Genomic DNA, 26,930 nt, shown 5'->3' on the forward strand with positions numbered 1-26,930 from the left:
TTTACTTGTAAAAATAATAATTTGGACAATTTATTTTTACTGAAATACTGAGCATATTTAATCTAGTTTTTAAATGTACTTATCCCATTAATGTAAAGCATTTTTTACAAAGCTAAATGAATTCAAACTAGATTCACTTATCCTCTCACAAAAGGGACAAAATGAACACAGAACATAATAAAATGAGAAAGACAATCTTATGTATACTATTGTTACTTATTTTACATATTATTACCCAAAGGCCTTCAATACAAATGTGATCCCAGTGATCTCCTGCTCAAAAATCTGTGATAGCTTCTTTTTTTGTTTGTTTGTTTTTTGCCTCATAAAGTGAAGGTCTGGCTCTCTCAGCTATCCACAACCTACTCCCAATACATTTCTAGCTTACACCTTACTGTTTAATCTTATTCCTCTTCATATATCTCACCCTGCAGTCCAAACCTGAATTTAGAAACTCTTCCATTATATATTTCCTGCTTTTATTTTATCTTTTTATTTTTGAGACAGTATCTCATTCTGTTGCCCAGGATGGAGTGCAGTGGCACCATCACAGCTCACTGCAGCCTTGACTTCCCAGACTCATGCAATGCTCTCATCTCAGTCGCCTCTGTAGCTGCGATCACAGGCACGTGCCACCACACCCAGCTATTATTTTTGTAATTTTTGCAGATAAAGGGTCTTCTTCTATTGCCCAGGTTGGTCTTGAATTCCTGGGCTCAAGTAATCCAACTGCCTCAGCCTCCCACAGTGCTGCGAGGACAGGCATGAGTCACCACGCTCAGCCCATGTCCTGCATTTTCATACCCTAAAACCTGCACTGTTTTACCATCTTAAATGTCTTCCTCTCCATCTTCAAGCATGAAACTTTATCAAGGGAAAAGTTAAATGTTACATACTTTGAGTTTTCAAGTCTTCCCCTATACCCCAGCCAAAAATGGATGCTTCTTGAAACTTCCTCTAGCAATAAATGAATAAATGATCATCTCTCAACTCAATTTCTGCCGTAGTACCCCAATTGTTCTACCCACCTCCAGTTTTGTCCTATTTTACACTGTCTCCAAGGTCAGCCAGTGTGGTTTTTTTCTAAAGCGCAATTGTGATTATGTCATTTTCCTGCTTAAAAACCATCTGTGGCTCCCCCATTGCTGTTTACAATTAAGTGCCCATACGTGACTTAGAAGTGCTATGTTTTCCAGCCTTTACTCTTCCACTAACATCTCCTGAAACACACTTAGCTCACACACACTCTACCTCTAACCATATGAATATCATTCAGTAATTTGAACAGCAAGTTTTTCTCTTCTCTTACACTTGAGGTCTCCGAACTTTCTTCACTCTTCTGATAATCTTCTTTTTCCCCTTCTTTGCCAAATCTCACTCATTCTTCCTCAGCCTAAGTTGTGATCTCATCCATCCCCTAGTAGCATGGTACATTTCCCAATTTACACTACTCATCACTGCCTGTGTACATGTTTTTGTCTCTCACTGGATTATGAATTACACTGGCTGAGACCCCCGGACTTTCTTATTCAACATTGTGTACTCAGTGTCTGGCACAGTGCTTGATACGTAGTTTGTTTATGCACAGTTACAGACAATATGGCTGTCATAATAGCTACAACTTTTAGTGTATTTGCTGCAAAAAAAAAAAAAATTCTTTGCAATTTTGTTCAAGAGAAGGCCTACCTATAAACAAAAATCTATTGACTTGCCGTCCTCTCTAGTTAGCTAGGTAACTATCGGATCTGATCTGAAACTTAGACCCTAGAAATAGAAAAGATTATTGACAAATATTAACAAAATATAGTCTTTATGTCATTATAAATTATTTTAAAGTGGGCACGCAAGACATGCATTTAAATAACTGAAACATTATTGGTAATGGGAAGAACGCTGGAATAAGAATCAAAGCACGAAAACATATTCCAGATCATTCCACCAATGGACTCTGAGAAGACAGACAAGTTGTTTCATCTCAATAATCATAGTTTCCATTTCTGTAAAATGGAGAGTTTTAACTAGATTATCATTAAGATGCATTTTATCTTTATAAAAATTTTATCATTCCAATTCTACTATTTAACTTGATGACAGCTAAGATTTAAAAAATCATAAATGTGCCTTTTTTCCAACTCTCATCGTTTTCTGGTTCCAATAATATTTTGGCTTCCACTATAAAAAAATAAAGAAATATACTTTCCAAAGCTGAACATGTCATGTTAGATTTTACGAAGCATATCCAAGCCAGAGAAGACATATCAAGCAGATATGATTAAATGATCAATTCAAATAAGAAAAAATATTTTAAATGTACTACTGGTCTAGTAGGACTTGGAACCTAGGAGAGCTCGCAGTTACATCTCTTCATTTAGTAACATTTTAGATATATTTAGCAGACAAGACAAATTCAGCTTGTTAGACTGAATTCCAACAATATGCAATTAATTAAAACTGAATTAAAACCAATAGATCAGTGTGCCTCACAGCATGGGACATAGAAAGTTCAAGACCAAAGCCTACCCTCAAGTTTAGAAAACTTGCTTTAAACATTTAAAAGACCTGACCTTTTGCATAAATGATTATTGTAAAGCACTACTGTTCTACAATCTACAGGCTATAAGACATTAAAAATCTTAACTGAATGAATAGAATAAATCACATGAGTTTAACAAAGCTTTGCACAGAATGCAGAAAAATTAAAATGGAGGGTAATGAAGCATATTTTTTAAAAGGCCACTGGGAAAAATGTATAGCAAAGCAAAAATAGAAAAAAAAATCTAGATAACACATGCTAAAACATTTTTAGAGCCGATAATGCTAATCTGAATAAATACACACACACACAAAGAGGCTACATCATTTTCCCTCTACATTCTCTAAGTAGTGCTGCCAAATACAGAAGGATTGAAGCCATTTCTGGGGAACTGCTGAATCAGGAGCATGAGTCAGAAAGTAAACCCTTAGTGAAGAAAAAGTACTAAAATAGTGCTGAAAGCTCATACACATATACACGTACGTTCAGTTCATAAGGTCCAAACCTTCTCTAGTCATTAAAGCACTATGCACTCATCCCTTCCTACACTTATCCTCTCATATTCATGTGTGTTTGGGAGAAAATTTTGTTTCCAAGGAACCAGATTTTACCTGTATCTAAATGGTAAGGTATAGCACAGAGTTGGTACTACATGTGAATAAGATGGCTCTGAAATATGAACAGGACATTTTCCAACTTAAATGACAAGGAATCTGAAATGGAAATAGAGTAAAATAAAATTAAGGGCTTAAATTATATTAAAAATTAATTTAGAGTCATATGGAAAATTTGCTTGACAGTAATTTAAGGGAGACTAAGATGTTCTTTCTTCAAAAGGCTTTAAGATCTAATCATCCCTCTAAAATGGTCTAGACATAGCTATTCTCTGAGGTGGGCAGCAGGAATGGATCGGAACTAGAGCTACTCTTAGGCTTATGAGTATATTTTTGACATAAAAGGCTAAACAAATACACCCCATATGTAATCATCACAGTTAATAATATGCTCCAAGGGTAAGTCACCCCTGGACAACAAAGGATTGATGGTCTTCCTTCCTTCCCTCCCTAGCCTGTCCCAAGAGGATATTTTCTCCATATTCTGATGGCACTCTGCTTCCACCATTAATAAATATTAGGATGTTCCAGTTTATAAAATAACGTCATATTATTTTATCTAATTGAACATGTATTTTCAACAATAATAATAACAAGAGCAGCTATGGTTTTCCACTGGAATTTGAGTGCTAAGGTCACTGCTATGAATCGAGTAGGTCAAATAATCTCAGCTCTTTCTCAGACAGAGCCTGGGGCATAGAAATAACAAAGTTAAAACGAATCAAATTGAGGCAATGTCACAGTAGGCCTAGAATGTTTATTTGTCAAGAGAGACTCACTCTATCTGGACCTCAGACCTTATCAACTCATTATCATTACCTCTTAAAAGCCTATTTATATTTAATCATTGTTAATTCTGGAAATTTTTCCCCAGAAAAGGAAGCCCTCAAACAGTTTAGTTTTAATGACTAACAGCCAGGGTTAGCCTCCGTGTAAAACTATGAAAATTGTCATTTTGAACTTTGCTGTAAGCATAATGATATTCTCTCCCATGAAACAGTAAATAATCGCACATGGTGTTCTGGTTTCATGAATGTGTAGCAGTTTCAAGGATCAGAATTCTCTCCATCAGTGAGTGGCACTAACATCCTTGTATGGCATTTATATTACATCTTCACACAATGTTCCACAATAAATATCACATCTTGTTCTTGGTTATGATAATGAAGAGTCATGCATTTTAATTCATACTCTTGATTTTCACTGTTTTCTACCCACATTAATTTTCATTTGGCTACATTGATCGGCACAGTCTGAATTAACAACAAAGATTCACCTCCGAAGACTTCAGAAATTTAAAGGGCTATGTTCTCTTCGAGTTTTACCACATGTCAATGGTTTAGGTTAAGTCAAGCTATTGCAGTTGAGTAGTTAATTCAATAAATCCTAGTGGCTTTCCTAGTTGCTAGATGGAGGAGTCCTACACTTTAGTGCTCTTACTAAGAATCATCTGTGTGTTTTTTTAAAAATGCACATTTCCTGGACCACAAACCTCAGACATTTTAACACTGTAAAATCTAGGTGAGGGCCCGCAAGTCAGCATTTTAATAAGAATCCCATGAGATTACGATACAGGGAGTCCCAAGACCTCATCTTGAAAAACTCTGGAAATGAATTACTGTAAATTGTGCAGTTCCTTGTCACTGCACGATGACACATCTTAACCAAAACTGCTTGTCCCCCAACTACAATTTTCCTGTGCTTACATTTAAATATTAACTAGATTATCCATAAGGCGTGCTGACTTCCTTTATCCATATAAGTCCTGATCATGACAAATGTAGTGTCAGCCCTATTTCAACCCACTTCACATTAGTATGGTAATTCACACATACCAATCTCCCACATAGCAAATGAAAAATGTCCACCCTAGGACGTTAAAGGCTGTATTAATGAAATTTTCTATAAAACACTGCAATGAAAACCATACAGAAAATAACATATGTGCAAATATCCTTTCCATGTATTTTTGTGATTTCAGCCTTGACAAAAGTAAAGTCAGGAAATGGTGGAATATACCAATCCTAAGTGCAAAAAGACATTTCACTATCAATAGAGTAAACTGCCCAATTAAATTGAGGCAGGCAGTTAGGAAGGCTGAATTAACATTCTCAGACTGCTGAGTAAGGTGGCCATCACAGTTTGCACCGGACTTTCTTGGTTTTAGCACTGAGTTTCACATGTTCTGGAAAACCTTTCAGCCTCAGGCAAACTAAGACAGTTGTCACCTTACTTTATGCTTCAATATTTAAGTATTTTTTTTTAAGTCTGCAGAAAATTTCTACAATTACCTATCAAAATAAAATAATAAAGTAGGATTTTATTTAGGAACTCCTCATAAAAAGTTGCTTTAGATTGAAAAGGAATCTGTGGTCCCAAAAAGTTTGAGTTTTGACCTATGAATTACTTATAAGATATGTCTTAAAGAGAAATAAATTCACAATTAAGAAGCAATGAATAACAAATTAATAACAATGGAAATTACCAGGAGGAGCCTAATTCGAGATGTCCAATCTATACAAATACATGTGTCATTTGTTTTTCCTGATAAGGTAGCAAGTCTTCTAAAACACCAGGAATTAATTTAAAAGGAATCAGCAATCTGGGCAGAAACAGGGAAACTAGAGAGGTAAACACGACACCCCTGACTTAGATTATGGCTATAACAAGAGTGTGGCGCTCTCAGGTTAATGACCCAGAAACTGCAATTAGGAAGGATAAAGAACATTTCCAATGGTCAGTAGAGTCCTACCTCACTTACCATAACACTAGGTAGTTTGCTGATCACTGTCTTTTGACAGATCACTAAAAAGTAATGATTAATTACAATTAATAAAGCTAAATATTGTCCAATCATTCAGAGAGGAAAATTACAGGTACACCTCAATTATTCACAAATGGAGCTTCTACTTTATGATATATTCATTAGAAAATTCCTAGCTGTTTTTCACTAATAAGGAAAAGAGTCAATGGCTTGATAGTGCTGTTTTATTTATCATTCTCAATTTATCATTTTTATTTATCTAGGTGTCTTGGCTTTTTAAGTAGCCTACAGAACTTCGGGAGGAAGAATCCTGGGGCCATTTTTCCCTAATCACAAGTAACATCTTGGAAACCAAGGGCTTTTTTTTTTGTTATTTTAAACAGTCCCAGGTTGTCTGAGCCAGAAAATTTCATGAAGGACCCAATTACCTCTGGTCAAGCCTATTGTAACAGCTTAATAACTGGGCTGTCTCCAGTCTCAGCCACACTCAATCCATCCTCCACCTGGAGCCAGAGGCATCTTTCTAGCACACCAATATGATCATAGCATTCTCTTGCTTAAAATCCTTCAAGAGCTTTATGGCCTGTAGAATTAGGTCCAAACTGTTATCCAGGGCTAATTCTAGGCCCATCTCCAGTCAGTTCCCCTAGACTTGTTCTACACTCTCATTATGCCAAATTATTTATGACGCCCCTAATAAAATGAATCCTAAGTGCCTGCACTTGTCTCTGGCCAGAAGGCTTAGCTCCCTGTACTCGCCTGTTGAGCTTCTGCTTCACTTTCAGGTTTCAGTTCACACCATGTTCTCAGGAGAGACTTCTCAGACCTCCGTTGGAAGAAATCCATTAGGGACCACTCCTCTAAGTCCCTGCTGTAGCCTAATTTATTCATTTCAGTACACAGTGCTACTACTTGATTTCATTCAGTTCCTTTCTCCCTCTGGACTTCGGACTTTCTCCTTAATCAATCTTATACTATCTTGAACCTAAAATAACATGGGTCACCAACAAACACTTATTGATTAATTTCCTGTAAGAAAAAATTCCACAAGAGTAAGCTTATAAGAGGAAGGCAACTCTATTAAAATCAGTTAAAAATAAAAACAAACAGATCAAGTGTGTTTACTAGGTTCTACCACTTTCCAGGATCTATGGCATATAAAATAGCCATAAACAAGGTCCATAACCAATATCAGAAGTTTATAGTTTATTCAGAGATGTAGCAAAACACTTGAGATAAATATAATTATACACATATACATTAGGAAAACATTTTGATAAAAGTATTCAGACTATTAGAAATATGATTTTGTCTAATAATGTGCTAATTATACGAGCAATGTATGCATAAGAAGAGTTGCAAGCAAATGACCGATATTAACTGACAATTTGCAAAATAAAATTCATAGCCAATAGAGAGACACAACAATTTCAATCTCACTATTATTAATAATCAAAGAGAAAAAATATTGAAAAAATAAAATAATTATGTCCATTATTAGCAAGGGTATGAGGAAATGGGCACTTGGTAGCAACCCTGAAATATGTATTATGAACCAGCAGATATATGTGGGCCTTTACCCAGAAATTCTACCTGCAGAGAATTTATCTAAAATGGTAAAGTTGGTGACAAATACATTGAAACTAGGGCCTATAAATGTATTTAACCTTATTAAAAATGAAATGCCTCAAGATCCAAAACTAGGAGATAAATAATAAAAAATTGAGATAGATATATAAACTAGCATACAGTAAAGTCATTAAAACTAATGGTGTAGATCAGTAACTTGACATGAAACAGATTAATAATAGATTAAACAATAAAGCCAGTTATAACATGGCACATGTAGCAGAAGTATAATATATCTGAATATAAACCCTGGAAGGTTACTCACAAATGTGTTGACAGTGCAATAGATAAAATTAAGAGTAAAGTCTTTATATTTTGCATATTTGTACATTTTTTCTATAATAAGAATGCATTTAATAGCACTTGCATAGTAAAAGTTGTGTTTTAATAAGGTATTAAATAAAAACTATGGATTAAAGTTGCCCAGGGAAGATTCAACAAATATGTCACTCTTGTGCTATATGAGAAAAGATAGAAATCCTATCCTAGGCAGTGAAAAATGACATGATCACAAATATGGGAGGCAAGAATGAGCATCAGTGTATGAGCAGTACCATAGGAAGGGCAGCCTAATTTTCTCAATAAGAAATGTGTGTGTTTTGATGGAGCAGTCATTAGGGGCTTTGAGCACAAGTATATCAGGAGAGTAGTGCTGTACACAAATTTACCAGGCAGTAGTGTGCTATCTGTATGCAAACAGAGATCCTCCAGGTACTAAATCCATTTCTGAGACAACTACTGCGATTTAGAAGTACCATGATGTGGGCTTAAAAAGGAACAGTTGAATTGAGAGTTATTACTAACAGGGAGTAGCAGCCAGGTACCCTCCCCGCTTGGAGCATTTGTAATTGCTGATACTTCTACCTGGAAAGTTCTACTCTGAGTTATTAGTGTTTGCTTTGCTCAAAATACTGAGTTTCAGCTCAACTATCACCTGTTTACTCAGCCTTCCCTGACCTCCCTACATTCCCAATCCCTCTTGCCTCGCTGCATTTTTTTCCCAAAGCACTTATCATTTTCTAACATTCTAGATGATGCACTTCATTCTGTTTATTGTCTGTATCCCACATAACGTAAGTATCCATACAGGACAGGGATTTTGTTTTGCAAACTGTGTCTCCTAAAGTCTAGAATTGTTTAGCCTACAATACCTGCTCAATAAGCATTTGCTGGATGAACAAATTAATTAAATATAATAAAAAAACAGGAGGCTGGGATAAAATAGCTACCATTAATAGATGCAGATTTTCTGAATGAGGATATAATTTGAGGGTATGTCGATGACTTGGTATTTGAACAAGGTGACTCTGAATTAAAATACTGACATTCAAGTGGGAAAAAATGGCCTAGAAATTAAATAACAAATAGAAGATCACAGCTGGGGGGAAGTTTCATAGTTGGAGATAAAAGAAATGATGGGCTTATGGGCACTTTGTGAATTCACTAAAACGAAGGAAATATCTAGACTAGAAAGGAAAAACTAAAAAATATTTACAGGAGAGAGGAGGAGTAAGAAGAGGCAGGGATGTAGGATACATGGAACAAATAAAAAATATAAAGAGAAAGAAAAAAGAGAGAAAGCAGGGAAAATGTAGTGTGTCTGAATTTCAGAAAGAACCTTAAATGTATAAAGGGACAAATAAATAACAGGGTTTTATTTTTTCCAGTATGAAAGAACTGAAAATATTTCAGAGAAAACAGAAAGGAGTCAATGGGATTTTAGATGTCAGGGATGCTAAGAACTGGAGCTGGAGTCATAGGTGGTGGAAAGCAATGCATAAGAAACATTTGTAGCTATAAAAGACATAGTTTTGGAAAAGAATAGACACTTTTCTCCAGACACCAGGAAAGAGAAAGAGAAGCTAACTATGAGAAAAGAATAAAGAAATGTATAAAAATTGAAGTGTCACATTCTTTTTAATAGACTAGGTGGAGAGATGACATGCCAAGGCAGGGATGGGACAGCTGGGACTGGGAGTGTAGAAAGAGAGAAAAGGTCTAAAATAGATCCCATGGGGAGCAGGCCTGAGAGTACAGAAAAGACAATTAAAAAGACTGCCAAATAGCAGCAGAAACCAGATTGAAGTTTGAAAGCATGGAGTTCTAATGAGCCAAATCTGCAATGCTTTGTTTGCCGCTAGCAGTGCTCTCTCTCCTGGGAGAAGTTGCAAAGAGAGCAAGAGCGAGAGATAACCTCTGTTTTGAAATTTGCTAGATGAGCAAAGATGTAAAGCTTAGTAATGAAGAGGCAAAGCTTAAGAGTGGAAATCCAACTCATCTGAAGCAAGGAGGGCAACAAACCTGTGTCTGATCAATGAGGAGCACTTCGAAAAAAGTGGGGAAAGTAACATTTGAGTCCTAGGCTGAAACCTGAAACTTTCAAGGAAATTAGAAAGCTAATTTCTCACTCCCCTCCCCCTACCACTCCTGCTGAGACCACAACAATGGGAATGAGCGAAAACTAAATGAAATGAGAAGATTACCACCACCAGCGCAGTGCTGTGAATGGAGAAATTGGGTAGGGGTGCTAGGGTAGGAGGGTAAAAGAGGGAATACAATTAATACAAAATTGGTAGCTGTCTAAAATTTTGTGCATTTTTGAGACATCAGAGTGTCTCAGAATGCATTTCCAAGACATTCAGAATGACTAATTTTTAAATTAACTACATGCAACCCACTACGGGTAAAAAGTGGATTTTTTGTTGTTATATACACTTTGAGATTAGTAAATTATTACTCTTTCATATAAATACAGGCTCTGCTTTTTAATGAAATCCTAACACTTCCTATTGGTGCAATAAAACCATCTAGAATGCAGATATGGCCCTTCCTCCTCTCTGACTTCTCACCCCACTCTCCACATGGCTCACTCTGCTACAACCACCTCCACCTTTTTTTTAGTTCCCAGAATAAATCAAGCTCATTCCCAGCTCAGGGCCCTTGCACCAGCTGTTCCACAGCGTCTGCCACGCTCTTCCCCCAGACTGGCCCAGAAGGGCCTTCTGGATAGTCAGGTCTCAGCTTAAGTGTCCCCTCTTCAGACCTTCCCTGACTATTAGCTTAAAGCAGCCTACAGGAACCCTTTATCCCTATCCCATCACCTTGGTTTTGTTGTTTGTTTATTTTTAGACACAGGGTCTCACTGTGTCGCCCAGGCTCAAGCGATCCTTCCACTTCACCTCCTGAGTATGGTTCCCCACTCCCCAGCAGCACAATGTTATCTGATATTTCCCTTATTTATCTGGGTGTGTACTGTGCCACCTCCTTAGAATATAACCCCCCTGAGGAAAGAAATTCTGTCTGTCCAGGTCACCGCTACATCTCTAGCACCTCACACACTTTCAAGCGCACAACACACGTTCAATACATACTTATCTAATACATGAGTGACTGAATGATGAAAAGCTGTTTTTTAATGCTAAATATGATAGAAAGTTACATCAACTAACTTCATTCACAAAGTAGTGAAAAGTTTATTCACAAGATAGTAAGAAGTAAAAACAGTATCCTTGTTCCCTGAAACAATCCCATAAGATCATATTTCTCTTGTTCTAGGCAATACATATTATGAGAAGGTAAAGTTGATTATGAATGAAAGGATAAAGGAAGAAACATCCTTAAAGATTAACCTAAATAAATCTCAGTAAAATTTTAAATGATCAAATGGACATAAAAATGTCTTTGTTATTTTTACCAGGCTCAGGGAGGTCTGGAAATATACAGAGATTTTATAGAGTTTGAACAGTGTGGGATTTAATTAGTTAGGGCATGCACACAAACAAAATGTCAGATAAATTTTCCACAAAATAAATTCTATAAATTATGAGTAACGTTTTTCTTATTTGTCTTGCTATATTAGATCTAGAAAACAGGCATAATTAAGAGGTTAAGAGGAAGTGGACTTTAAGCTCTTCTCCATAAAAGGCAATCTCTAAATAAGAAATTCAGTCTCCAGCCAAGTTTTCACATTTTCTGTGGAAAGTATTATCTTCCAGCTTATTATTTTTTTAAGGCAGGAAGGAGGAAGTGGTAAAATAACATTTATAATTCTGATAAACAATTTATGTTATAAAACTCTTTATAATCTCATATAGGATATTATGTACTAACCATGATCCTCTGAAAAATAGGTAAAATTTACAAACAACCTGCTTCAGTATTCCCTTAAGATGCCATGTAAGAGCCAAATAGCAAAAGAATGAATAAGGATACCACAGACATATCCAAATTGAGAGACATTCCACAAAATGCTTGGCCCAATTTTTCAAGTATATTAAGGTTAAGAAACACAAAATAATGTTGAAGAACTATTTCATCTTTAGACTGTGATTTCATAGAAAAATGCATTCACGCCTAACAAATATATACAGTATTTAGGGAAAAACATAAATGAATGAATGGGTAGCTAGATAGATAAGTAGATAGATAGATCTAATAAAACATGTTTAAGGCTATCAAGTGAAACAAAAATGCATTAATGTCAGTGATGAGAATAGTAATAAGCAATTGGTAAACTATAAGCAGATGTATGAAAGAAAGAACCATATGCCATAAGAAATAAACCAATAAAAATGGCAACATCTGTTTTTAAGCCCTAATACATTACTACTTTAATAAATGAGATGAATCAAAATGGAAATGTAAAGATTTCTTGGACTAAGAGCCTTTATAAATTGGTTATACTTTTTACCAATATATGGTATTTTAAAAAATATTATGATATTCAATTATAAGTTGAAAAAACGGGTGGGAGCTTTAAATCATAAAATAGTATGCAGAAATAAAATTTCATATATAGATTAATACATTAAATCTTTTTTCACTGCCCCTAAAATCGTAATAATAGTGCTTCAGTAACTAATAATAGTGCTTCAGTTTAAAATACTACAAGCAGCTTTGAGGTGGTTATTATATCATCCTCACTTTGAAGAGGAGGAAAAGAAGCTTTAAGAGAGTAGATATGTTGCGCAAATTTCAGATAGGTGTTATGTGACAGACATGCTAAAATTACAATGACTTGCCTCCCTCTGTTCCTTGGACAATACTGACTGTTACGTAATCAAGGATCTTCCACCTTGGTATAAAGCTTGAATTTATCTATAGTATTGCCAGTGCTAATTTCAATATTGCTATAGCTTATACATAATCATTAGCATTATATAATTCAGATGGTACTAGTAGAAAACAATTAAAAGCTAAAATATTTCTTGTCTTCTCAGTACTTGTAGAAAGTGTAGAACTCAAAATACACACACACACACACACACATACATATACATACAATCATATGGATACTACATTATTAATCGCAAACATCCCGTAGGTTCCAGACTAACTAAGAAATGTTTAGGCCCCAAATAATATGCTCATAACTATTGTTTATTTCCTTTGTCAACTTAACTGTCCTCAGACAATAGCAAATGGTATTGGTATTTGGGGCAGACCAATGTAATATTGCATGCTAAGGAAAAACATATAGCACATAGCTATACAGGAGCAGAAAAAGAATACAAATCTCTTTTTGAAATGAAATTTTGGTCAAGGTTCAGCTGGGGAAATCCGCTGACCCACTTCGAAATAAAATGCTGCTTTAGCACACACAGCATACACAGATACACACACAAGGAATTTTCCACTGAGGTTGCACATAGCGGATATCAAAGCTCTATCAATGACACCCCAAATCACCATCCCCAAGGCCAGAATATGCATGCTGATTTCAGGCTGCTCACTAATTACCCTACATTTTTTGAGCCTTAAATCTTTAAAGAAAAATCATGATGATAAGAAAGCCAAGTTTGTAATTATAATAGAACATCATAATCATTTACAAGAAGTCAACTCACTTTTTTTTTTACAGTGAGTGTTCCTGAGTTAATATTATGTATGTAACCATCAACACAGTACATTTTAATTTTCAAAACGGTATCAATTTAATGTTACAAATAAATAAAAGGCAAATCATTACTTTCACTATTGTAAACTCTGAGTCATTTCGCCCAATTCATGACAAGTATTGTGCATATCATATAATGTCATTATGGTATAAAGAAACTTTATGGCATATCTGTTTTTACTCACCAGTTGTTTCCACAATGCCTTCTAGGATGACGACAATCTCGAACTGTTCAGTTTGCATGCTTCGCTGGGATAGGTCATAAAAGGGGCTTTTGGCATCGATCACGTGGCAAATTGTGAGGGGGGACACAAGAAAAAGTTGATCTGCCCCTGTACTAAAACCTACATCCAGTTCAAGTTGGTCAAGGGGAAGGAACTCACCCTCAGGTGTCTGCCGAGACTAGACAAGCACACAGAAAAAGAGAAGAAATCACCACTTGTACTGAAAATTTCAAGGCAGCCCAACAGTAATTTACATCATTGCCAACATTCTGCACTATCAATCATCTGCAACAAAATCCAAACAAATCATTATGCAACTATGTTCTAGCAAATGGGCCGAAATCCCACATAGCTCATGGGGAACATACATGCATTATTTATAATACACAACTTGCTATAATTACCATTCCCTAACTCATGAGCTTTGGAGAAATGCCTGGTCCAACAATGGTTGTTAGCACAAACTGTGGAACTGAGTGTGCATGTGCTGCTGCTTGACAGCAATCACTGCAGGATAACTCATTGCATGCCAGATATTTTTTTTTCTCGACAAAGCAAATAAGTAAGTAGGCAATTTTATGGAGTGTGTTAAAGCTGACAAAGATTGACCATCATTTAGAGAGAGATTTATTGATTACTGAAAATCAAAACACAACAATTTATTTTTCAGACTTTCGAAAAGTAACAAACATATAAAATGGAACAGAAGAGTGAAGATGTTCTCATATTAAGCTCTGTTATGTACACAAGAGCTTACATAATAAAAATAAATGGCAGATGTTGTTAGCTAATGGTTTTCAAACTCCTAATAATAAACTGCATTATAAATATTTGCTTCTCTGTCATTCCATGAGTTTTAAAACACAGTGAAAAAACTGCACTAAATTGAACTTTCTTTAATCAAAATGCAATTTCGAAAAGCTATACCGGAGAAACATAATTTAATAAAATGTTTCTAAGGTAGTGACATTCAGTTTCAGTATAAATCACTCTGATTAAGTAAATTGGGTTCATGCTAGGACTCTATGAGAAAATTTAATATGACTATTAAAAATTAGCAAACTATGAGAGTAAAATTACTCATCTTCATTTTCTCTTTGTTTTCCATATCTGTCACATAAAATAATCATGCACAAGCAAACATATGCATTTAATTTATGTAATTATGGGATGAAATAAAGGCTAGGTAGTTAGGAATTAAATACAGAAAAAATGGGGGGAAGGTGGAGCATGCTGCTGGTCAAATGGGACTTTGATGAATCCAATATATTTTAACAGATTCCATGTAAAACAAATTTAATAACAAAACAATCTATAAGACTGGTCTGCCCAATGAAATTATAGTTTGAAGACAAAATTCTTACTCTCAGAGTTCCAAAAAAAAAAAATGCATTGACTTTTTATGTGGAGTAAGTGAGTCTGAAAACACTGAGAAATGTGGCTTAGCAACATGTCCTTTGTGGCAAAACAGAACGAAGGGTTCCAAATTGGTGGTGCTTTATTATGGCAGCAATGGTTACAAAGAGTTTCAACAGGAGAATTAGACAACTGGAGAGGCTACTTTGTAGTTAGAAATATTTAGGGATACTATTTGTGTAGACAAAATCCTAATGAAAGGAAGACTATTTTTCTTCTGTAACTTGTGTGTAGCTGAAAAAAGAAGACTATGAAAAAAATGATTACTGACAAACAAATAAAAGAGCCCATTGAAAAATCTGACGCTGCAAAAATTAAGACAGCAGCTCTAGCAACCAATGTTGGAGAAAACTAGGCGTGTCCAAGACATCCTGAAAATGCTCCCAAAAGAGCTTTTTTGAGTCACCTGTTTTTCTAAATCTATTCTCAAATTAGTAAAATATAAATGAGACCAACATCTTTCCAACTACATGGCTGTATAACAAGTATTGATTAATATAACAAAATAAATGCCAAACACAAAACAAAATTAAAGCAGCAAAAACAAAAACCTTGTGTCATTTTTCTCTCACCTACTAAGAAACAGGTGCTATATAAACACAAGGTGGTATTCTGATGTGTATAATTAATTTGGGTCTTTTTGCTGATCATTCTAAGTTCTGCTTTTCCTGAACTACATGGCATTGTTGACAATAATAATTCTTTTAGAAACTAAATCTCCCATTTATTCTAAAGTTAATTTTCCCCAAAGAAGATATATTTTCCCAAGTATTATATATGTACACAAATACTAAAATCTGTCTTCCTTTTTCATACATTTGTTATTTATACCTGTGCCTCATTCTAAAAGGCTTTAGAGTAAGCTATTAAATTTTGTATTCCCTAATCACTTAACAACCCATGGATATAAGTGGCCTAGAAACAGGCAGGCTATCAGGAGGATGACAACTTGGAATAAGAAATACTTTATTTTTACCAAAGTAGTTCACTCGGACATAAGTAATTTTGGCTTAAATATGCATAGATCTGTTCCATTCAGACTTAATATACCTTCTGATTTTAAATATTTGCTCTATACACTCAAAATTACACCTGTACTCAAAATTACCCTATCCCCACCCTCCCACCGCAAATACTTTATATCCTATCCAGGTCTTCCTATTATATGACACTTTGGGAAACATGCTTTCAATGTTTATATATTTTTCAGATAAGTGAAATTCTTTACATATGTATTGAATTATTTACATATGTATCCAGTGGATACTATATGACTTAACCTTTCTTAAAATGACAAAGATGCTACACATATTCACAATTTTATTGCCCAGTTCCTTCTTCCTTTATATTAGGTCACCAAATATTTCAACTATTAATACGTTCACTTCCCTGATTTTCTTTCTTCCTTGACTTTGTAGTACACTGAGGAGCTTCTTAATCCCTGAAATTCCATAGACTTTGGCTCAGGTCAAAAGTGGTTATAATGTGGCAGGTGCCTGGAATACTATAGTTGTTTGAAGTCTGAGCTTCTGACTACAGCCAAGTTATCTTAGCAGGATTTAGTCACATGCTTTTGATGCTCTCAAAACCTACACATGCTTACCAAATACATTTTCAGAAGCACATACATTCTGCTTTAGGCTTCTAAATAATTCTAAGATTATTTAGGTTTCTAAATAATCTAGGCTGCCCTAATTCTGGTGCAATTCTGGGGATTTGCAGGAGGAGAAAAAAAAAAAAAAAAGCCTGTGTCTTAGTTTTATTTTTTTTCATTATTTATTTATTTATTTATTTATTTATTTATTTATTTATTTTTTGAGATGGAGTCTCACTCTGTTGCACAGGTTTGAGTGCAGTGGCCGGATCTCAGCTCACTGCAAGCTGCGCCTCCCGGGTTTACGCCATTCTCCTGCCTCAGCCTCCCGAGTAGCTGGGACTACAGGCGCCCGCCACCTCGCCCGGCTAGTTTTTTGTATTTTTAAGTAGAGACGGGGTTTCACCGTGTTAGCCAGGATGGTCTCCATCTCCTGACCTTGTGATCTGCCCGTCTCGGCCTCCCAAAGTGCTGGGATTACAGGCTTGAGCCACCACGCCCGGCCTGTGTCTTAGTTTTAAATCTCAACTTGTATAAGAGGAGTGAGAGAGTGTTTGAATGTTTGTTCAAGGAACTGTGATAAACACATGTATATGAAAGTGAAAGAAAAAATAAAGGTGAGTTATGTATGTGTCTTTATAAAATCAATTTTCTTCTGTAACTTGAGTATATAATAAATTGGCACCACTGATATTCCATCAGTTTCATATTATTTAGCGATTAACTACCATATTTCACTCAAAAATATTTGATAATAAGCAGAATATTTTGAGATAAAAACCAATTTAACCTTTCTTCATTGTGTCATATTAAGCATTACAAGAAACCTTCCATTGATAGAGCAATTTGTTGATGATGCAGTTATCTCCTTTAGCTCAATAAACTTTCTAACTCCCAAGGAAACATAGAACCGGGATCATTTTCTAGATACAAATGTATAAATTGATATGGTCTAGATCAACAATAATTTAAATTATTTTCAAATTCAAAGTGATTGCTAAAAGTTAAGATTTATGCAGTAAATTATTTAAATTTCTAAAAAGGTTGATTACTAAGTTTAACTTTTAGTTTATAAGAAAATTATTTAGAATCCCAAGAACTGTGGAATAAATAAGGAAGAAAGAAGTTTAAAGAAAGTGAATAAAAATTATTAATTCTTAAAAATTTAGAAGATAATTTGAAAAAACTATGGCTTGAGAATGACTTCCATACAACTTCTCCTTTCAATTTTATAGAATCTTGGGAAGGAAATAAAGGTCCTTCCACCATTTTAGTATATCTTGTTGACTGCATTACAAAAAATTCTGGGAGTTATAAAAGTTGAAGAAATCTAGAGCTTAAAATTTATTTAAATAAATTAATTGTTTAAATTAACTGTCCAAAAAGTTACGTGAACATTAAGCATTTTTCAATAATTCTGTACAATTTTGGTTGTGGCAATAATTTTGAAGTTACTTGTAATATATATATCATTTAATAATAATATTTCAATTCTTCACATTTTTATTATATGTAAATACCTTATGTGTAGAATTTAAGTGTTGTGCCACATTTTACAGTCATTTATACTAATTTCAAAGAAGCAATTCAAGTCAAAGGCCTTTGAACTTCCTTAGAGCCCCAAAAGAGGCCTACAAGATAATCAACTACAATTCTCACTATAGGTGGAAAAAGAACCAAAAGTCACAGGTGCCTAGAAGGGATCATCATTGTCATGTACTTTGCAGACAAACAGTCTTCATATTACAGAGGGCAACTGTTAAGTGCTTATTCAAAGACAGACAGACACTCACATACATATACATACATGATTCTAGAATACACATTTAGCACTGCCCTGGCACAAGCAGATCCACATTTGGCCCCTCCTTTCTGGTGGATATGTGGCCAAGTGTCCACATTCATTTGTCAAGGCCACATTTCACCAATGCCATTCGTATCTTTGCTCCCTTTCTCTCTCCCATCTCTCTAATGTGTAACTATGTTCTTTCCTACCTTGGAGTGAGGCTTAAGGAATTCTGAATAGCACATTAAATCACTACTGCCCTACACTATAGATTTATCTCTATCATATTCTAAAGTTTGTTCCATGCCTCACCACATTTCACAAGTCCTTGCTGGAAAAGGGCCCACAGGGCCAGTGGTCTGGGAAGGCAAGCAAAGGAGGCTAAGACGGAGAAAGCAGGCCATTCTTGCCTACCACCTCCCCACAATTTTATCTGTAATTTCACTTATCCTCTTTATACCTGTAATATGTATTTATGTGTGTGTGTGCGTGTATGTGTGCATGCTGAATATATGCTGCAGTCATAAAAAAAAATTACATGGAATGAGGTCAGAGTAATATCTGGAAACTAACGTTGGGAAATGGCCCAAATGCAGGTACCAGGATCAGGGACAAAAGTACCTTGTGACACAAAGCAGTTAGGGCAATGGCTTTGGTGCCCAGACCAAAATTTAAGTAGTCAGGTGGAGGGGAATGCAGACCTAGAATTTTATTGGCATTGTCTACAATTACATTGTACATTTATTTGGACTCCTTAAGCTTGAAATTACATGAATAGTAGGTGGAAAACTATGACCCAGTGTCAAGTCCAAAATAAGGATTTTTAATGCTGAGTCAGTTAACCCACAAAAATGTGTTCAATTTTATGAAAAGCACATTTCTTATATAATGCAATGTAATTTATCTTATAATAGATTATGTGAGACTTTCATACCATTCAAATGAAAGAGCAGCTTTCTAATTCTTTGAGGGCCTTTGTGGCATTTATTATAACTGAGGACAGGCTTTGTAACCCTACTGCACATTTCCTCCTACTCGCCAAACACCTTCCAATCTATCAAGTGCTTTTTCCTGCTTCTCTTTATCATTTGTTCTTACCTACTGCTGTTTATTTGTGGGTCTTTATGCCCCTAATTTCTGTTCACTTTTTATTCCCTGAGCACAAGCCACCCTTTACTTTTCAGGAATCATATTAAAAATAAAAAACCAAACCAAACAAAATGTATTACTACTATTTCAAAAAGAATAATAATTATATTTTTAGAAGCCAAGTTCTACACTTATTAAAAGAATTAGTATACTTGTGTCAGAGAAAGAAAAACTGGACTAAATAGGAACTGTGCTAATTTTAAGGATAAAATGAATCTACCTGAACAACTCACCAACCAATATGGGACCTAGCTCCTGAGCATTCTGAGGTACTCAGCTTTAGACCTCTTGAGTATTTTTACTAATGGCTTAGATGATATTCAGAAGAACAGGGCTTTTACAAATATAGCTATTCATTTGTGGATTTTATTTTTGGAAAGGGAGGTAAATAATTGTCTCATGATTAAAAATAAAGTTCAAATTGGCCATGGTCAATTGAAGAGTCAGTTATAAAATTAAGATCATACTGAGTCAAAAACATAATCACATTTCATTGCAAGATATAAAATGAAAGCAAACCTATAAATATATGAGAAAACTGCAGGAATCCTGTGATTCAGGAATCGTGGTTAGATTAGCAAAATGTTAGGACATATGAGGAGGATAAAGAGCTTAATGGTTTTTCAGACCACCATATTTTATTTGCATCTGCACTTGATAATAGTCATATGGAGAAACAAGACAATATCCAATTTGGAATATATATATAAATATATACATATATATATGTGGAGGATAAAAGAAGGTGAGCACAAAAATAACATATGTGATGTTAGAAGAGGAAAGGAATGTACTCTATTACCTTTTGACAAGTGAAAGTTAAGGACTGCATAGCTGACCTCTTAGGACAGAAAGAGGATGCCTATTGGCAATAAATAGAACTACAAGGAAGTAAGATTATGCTTCCAGAAAATTAATCCTTATCTTTTTGTTTCAAAATATGAATGCAATCATAGTTTATTTTATGTTTATATAAAAAATGTGTGCTGACTGGATGAATATAACCATATACATGATGGCACTGAGATAATAAATTTGTAATTTATTGAACAGTGTATCAAAGAATAGTAATTGATTCTTGCCCTAACAAGTTGTATGCCTAGGTCTATTAACCATTATTGTTAGATTGGTAGAAAGGAGTAAGTAAGACTTCCAAATCCTTTAAACCCAGCACTAAACTATAGGGTTCAACATTACAACTACTGGTCTCAACTCCTTAATCCAGGCATTTTAATAAAAACTTTCAATTGGATGACATAGTAACTTACCACAGCCATGATACTAGCTAGTCCCTATTTTCTGGGTAAAGCCAAAAAAGAAAAGACAGCTAAAATAAATGGAAAATTCAAGTAAAAATTCAATATGGGGAGGAGAGGAAGAAAGAATATTCATCTTAAAAGAGCTGTCTATAGCTATATTTATAGTTCAATCACAGATTTTAATGAGGAACTTCACACTATAGCCTTTGATTTTTATTTAATCTACTTTCTTTTTTTATGAGTAGAAAAAGGACTGACCCCTCCAGGCATAAAGTTGAAAGATCTATATTTGACTACTGAAAGAAATTTTAGTGTTTGTAAGGCTGGAGGACAGGAATACAGGTGAGATAAAATGTGCTTTCAAATAAGTGAAATGCATAATTAAAAATTAGGCAAAGAAGTTTTACAAAAAAACTTCCATCAAAAGTTAGACATTTGAAAACTATTATGCATGAGAAATTTCATAACAGAAAGCATTAGAAAGCCATGCCCATGTTCTTATTGTCTCCCCAAGAATCAAAAAGTGCTTTCTAATTATTAAATAGAACTGCTGCATTTATCTAAAGAAGCTTTTATTTAGCAAATAAGAAAACAGCAATAGAAAAATTAGTAAATTAAATTAGGTAATAGGAAAAGCATACATGCACTATCGTTACTAGCATTAAATATTATACTGGATTTTGTTGCCTTAAAAATTCTACACATTCTGCATTAAAGACACATAAATTTTGCATTTAAATTGTTAAATAGAAGTTTAAAGGGGGAACTGTGTGTACATTTAATAATAATAATGCATAAAACTGATAGGGACATATTATTACTTCAAGATTTTGGTATAGTTTCTCTTTAAAAATAGAGTTGACTGTTTTAGGTCACTTAATCTCAGTCCCTAAGAGAAAATGAGAACAACTTGTTAAAGGCAAATCTCCCCTCTAATTTTGCTGAATGTTATTATTTCCCCAATAAAACATGACTCCTTTTTAATGAAGTCTGAGGAATAACAAGAGCTACAATAATTCATTTAAATTACCATGGCTACAGGAAATATTAACTTTGAACAAATTACACTAACTGGCTAGTTGAAAAGTTACCCACGGATCAACTCTTTCTCTTTACAAAAAACAGGGGAGAATTTCACCATCATTGTGTTTAGATATAAATTGATGCCACAGGTAAATCGTGTTTACATCTAGCACTGACATCTTCCTAACGAATCGAAAGTAAAAGACTTTATAAGAATATTATATGTATTATTTTAATTAGATGTTTTTATCACCTTGTGTTAATATAGCACCTTGCTCCAAATTTGTCGACAGTATAAATCTTTCATCTTTTTAATTAGCATACTCTTTATGGTATATGTGGTACATTCCTTAGGCAGAAAAATTATAATCCGTACTCTGCACCAGTGTAGAGACTGGGTGCCTCAGAATCATCGTACCTTTGTATCAAGAAAAGAAACAAAAACTAACATATGGGTTAACTCTAATTATGACTGGCTTTGCTGAAATAAAATGTCATAAAATCTATAAACATCAATAATATTTTGTCTAGAGAAGACATCTGTAATAAATAACCTTATATGTTAAAAAAACTAGAGAATGACTATAAATAACCTTTAATGTCTAATTTTCAATTTCCATTACATCAATTAATATGGTAAACTACTCTTCAGCAAGTTTCAAAGTGATTCATAAACATGGATTGCTTGAACAGAAACCTTGCCACTATAGTAACAAAGTATTTCTATCTGTCTAGTAGGCCTAACCTAAAGAAACAGGTGCTATATTGTGGTCTATGCAAAGATACAGACATATACAGTTACCATTGTAATAACATATCTACAACACAACTGCTCAGCTTGATCTGACAAACTGCTTGGTTCAAACAGTGGTCAATAACAATACACTAAGTTAAATTTTGTATGCAGTTCATTGAAATTAATTATATATGAATATGATCTACCCAAATTATTTATTCATAGTTACCTTAACGAACACTTACATCAGAACCAGGTTGATAATTTTCCATCATGGTATACAAAATTTAGTTTATTTACTGTATGTAGCACAGTAAATATGTATATGATATGAAGTGACAGGACAAGTGAACTGCTTTAATTTAAACACTTTACTGAGCAACTTGGTCAAGGATAATTATGTTAACATCTTGTAAATGAATAATGAAAATGACACAAGAGCAAAACTTTTTAAAAGCACATTGGATCCCTTTTAACTACAACATTAAGTTGGGGCTGTAAAACAGTATGTACTTGTAGAGTGGAAATTGAAATCTCAAAGGCAAAATCTCAAATATTGATCAGATTTTCATTTTATTAATACTAAATTCAGAATCTGGCTTCAGTTCTCTACACAACCTCAGATAAATATTTTTCATTGTATGAACTATTTATTTAAGGCCATCTTTTTCAATTTATGAACATTTGAAAACTACTAAGACAAATCCCCCTAGGGAAAAAAATGAATTGTAAATTACACAGAGACAAACAACTGGGCTTTAAGTCTCCCTTCCCATACTCTAATTGGATGAGTGTTTAAGAAGGACTTCTCTGGTTTGTGGTGGTGCCCTCTAACGACTAGACGGACCTTGCTTTAATAATCACTCCATGTGCAATTTGTTTTAGCATTTACACCGTTGATGGTAGGAAGCAATCTTCTTTAATGGATACTGAAAGCTTCAAGTGAAATCTGTAATTGACAAAGGCTTCATAGAAACAGGCAATTAAGAACAAAATTAACAAGAGGCCCTACAGGAAAAGCACTCAAGCTTTCAAATAATACTTCTCTAAGAAAATATTTGGTAAAAATAAAAATTTAAAAGAACCAAGTGTAGTTTCTTCCACTTTATTATCTGCTTCCTGTATCTGTTAAAAAGATGGCCATAGAGTTAAAGTCATTGGGTCTAGAGGAGTAATCCGCCTCCAATATTATTAGGTGGAAAATAAATAAATAAATAAATAAATAAATAAGAAAAGCCCATCGTGAAAGCTGAGGCAAGTTCAGCACCTAATTCTTCAAAATAACAGCTGTTAGTTGAGTTCTAGTACCTCACATTGAATGAGGTAGTGTGTCGACAACAAATAAAATCGCTCTGGAGAGCGAAACAACAGAGACAGGAAGGGGAACAGGGCACTAATTGCCCTCATGGCTCCAGGAGCCAACACCAGTCCTCAAGTGTTACTAGTCCAGTAAGTGATACAAGCACATCCGAAATGACGAATATAAACAAGAGCACGAGAGTGAGTGGAAAAGGAACAGAACTGTCAACCGCATTCTTTGCCCAGTCCTCCAACCCCCAACCTCACAAAAGGAAGTTTACCTGTGGCGATAGGTAGAACCAGGGGAGGGGGCCCGGGCTGGTTCTCAGACGAGTTACTCCCCGGGTTTGGGGGACGCAGGTCTCCCGGTGGGGAAGGGGCGGGGAGCACTTACTTTGAGCAGCTTGCAGCGGATCTGCGCGGAGACCATGTGGCTGTTGCGCAGGTTGCCCACCCGGAACATAAGCGTGAGTTTTCCGTCCCTCATGGAGATCACCGCGTGCTCGCTGAACATGAGGGTCTCGGCGCGCTTCTTAGGCTGGGACATCTTGATGAACATGCAGCCGATGAGGAAGGCGTCCACGATGGAGCCCAGGATGGACTGGAAGAGGAAGAGGATGATGCCCTCGGGGCACTTGTCTGTGATGTATCGGTAGCCATAGCCGATGGTAGCCTCGGTCTCAATGAAGAAGAGGAAGGCAGAAGGGAAGTTATAGACATTGGCCACGCAAGGCGTGTAGTTACCGACGTGGGCTTTGTTCAGGTCGCCCCGAGTGTAGGCGATCACCCACCACATGGATGCCATGAAGAGCCAGGCCACGGTGTAGGTGAGAATGAAGATGAAGAGGTTCCAGCGCCACTTGAGGTCCACCAGCGTGGTGAAGAGGTCCGAGAGGTAGCGGCTCGTCTCGCTGCCCAGGTTGCCGTGCTGTACATTGCACCGGCCGTTCTTGTCCACGAACCGCTGCCGCTTCTTCTTGGGCACAAGCTGCTGCTGAGGGTCCTGGCCTGGACCCTGGGGCTGCAAGCCCGAGCCGCTGGACGATGTGGTCACTACCTGGTAATCGTCCCCAAATTTCCTTCGGAGTGCAGACATAATACGAAGGGGCGAGCCAGATTCAAACGCAAAGCGAAGGCGCAGGAGCTGGGCGCTGCAAACTAGCACCAATAAAGAGGTGGGGGCGGGGGAGGAAAGGGGGCGAAGCGAGCGCTCCTGGGTGGGGGGCGCACCCGGCAGGTAGCTGCGGTCTCTGCCCCCTGCAGAAGACGCCTCTCCTTCTCCCCTAGGACGGAGGTTTTCTTGCCAAGGTGAGTCTTAAAAAAGTGTTCTCCCGCACTCAAGGCAGGAGGGATGCAAGGACCAGGAACCCAAGCGCAATTGTGCCTCCAAGCTTCCCGAGGCTCCTCTTTTCTTTCTCCACCACCGGCATCCCGGGTCACCTCTTGACTCCCCACGGCCCTCCTGATTATCCTGCAGTACCCCCAAACTGGCTGCTTAAAATAAATGAGTTGACCAGCGAGCCCCAACCCACCTGCCAACTCGCTGGCTGACTAAGAAGCTGCCTTTACCTGCCTGGACCAGACCCTCCCCCCCTCCCCGCCGCTCCCCAATCTCCCGCCCCCTGGGACCGCTCCCCGCACCCCCGGCGCACCTGTCTCCTATCTTTTAGCCAAAATCCCGCCCAAAGGCATGTCTGCCGGGTACTGGTGCAACGCCCCCTACCCGCGCCCTCCGGGCTCAGATTCCCGGGTTCCGGACTCCAGAGACCTGTCCGCCTGGCGTCCCCCGACCGCCGAGTTTCCGCGGGCGCCACCGGGGCCCTCCGGCGGACCCTCAAGGGCCCGCAGGCCGCCCCCGCGCTCAGCTGAGACACGGCAGTGCGCGAAGCCTGGGCACTCACCCAGCGGGAGAGGGCAGGAGGCGGCGCAGCGGGCGGTAGCGGCAGCCTGGCCTCGCACTCTGCGCTCACGGCTGTTTTCCTCGTTCCCACTTTTCCTGGTGTACCACGATGGGCGCCAATGCAGGTCCCCCAAGCTCCGCACCTCCCTGAGGGCACCGCGCTGTCCCTGCCAGAAAGATCCTTGGCGCACACACCACAGAATGACTCGAGCGGGGGCTCGTGGGTTCCTTGGCGCTGTGCCCTCCTTCCAGGCGACAGCGGTGCTGCTGGACGGGGTTCGAGCCTTGGACTGCCGGTCAGACTTTCAGGTTAAACAGTAGCGCCGCTCTAGCTTTTCCTCTGCCTCTTCCTTCTTCTGTCCCCCACTCCTTTTCAGCGCCTCGGTGGCCCCGGGTGGAAGATGCGAGGCGCAAGCTGGGGCAGCAGGAATGTGGTGTGTGTGGTGGTGCGTGTGATCAGCTGCAGAGCCGCGCTAGCCCCGCCTGTCCCTGCCTTCCCCCGCTGCTCCACCAGCCTGAATTGCACCTCCGAGCCTCAGTTGAGCCTGCAGTGTCTGGCAGCTCAGGAAAAGCGAGCCCCTCCAATGAGAAGCGGCTCTAAATCTGCTCCCAAACGCCCGCCAACTCTCCTTTCTCGCCCCCTGCATCAGTCAGAAAGCCCCCAGCAAAAAGCAAATGCTGCTCTCTGAAAGAAGAGAAGTACAATATGTCTCTATAACTGGGCACTCGTTTAAACGGATGCCTGGATTTGGGGTTGCATCATAAACAGAGATCCCAACTGGCTCTGAGGTAGGCATATTCAGAACTCAAAGTTGCAGGAAGCAGGAGGGGCCTTAGGATGAGAACAGAAAGGAGAGAGACACTAATAGAAATCCTTTCTGGAAATGGCTCTATTAGAAAGGCTCAGAATATCTAGAGTTAATGTGTGCCTGTAATTGAAGGAAGAAGGCTGGATTTTAATGGCCTCAGCCTGGCAGTTAACTTAATGGAGGGGCAAAGTGCAGAAATAGCTAATAGAGTGCCCATGAGTAAATACCAGCTTGTTTACCACATTTCACGTTTGGCTTTAAAATGCCATGGTATCTTATGGCATATTTCAGTCAGCCCA

General features: G+C 37.1%; 1 protein-coding gene across 2 annotated transcripts in view; it reads right to left on the minus strand.

Moving 5' to 3' along the window:
- KCNJ3 (potassium inwardly rectifying channel subfamily J member 3) overlaps positions 1-25,262 on the minus strand; it is a 158,962-nt gene extending 133,700 nt beyond the window's left edge. Inside the window, exons 1-2 of one of the 2 annotated variants that reach the window (XM_050752070.1) lie at positions 24,317-25,262; positions 13,622-13,838 (exon numbers count right to left, since the gene is read on the minus strand). In XM_050752070.1, coding sequence (XP_050608027.1) covers positions 13,622-13,838; positions 24,317-25,018 — 919 coding nt within the window. In that variant the 5' untranslated portion in view covers positions 25,019-25,262. The remainder of the gene's footprint in view (positions 1-13,621; positions 13,839-24,316) is intronic. The other variant, XM_050752071.1, reaches the window with a different exon arrangement.
- Positions 25,263-26,930: the final 1,668 nt, after the last annotated feature.

This window comes from Macaca thibetana, chromosome 12, assembly GCF_024542745.1.
Source record: "Macaca thibetana thibetana isolate TM-01 chromosome 12, ASM2454274v1, whole genome shotgun sequence".
Classification (NCBI taxonomy): Eukaryota; Metazoa; Chordata; class Mammalia; order Primates; family Cercopithecidae; genus Macaca; species Macaca thibetana.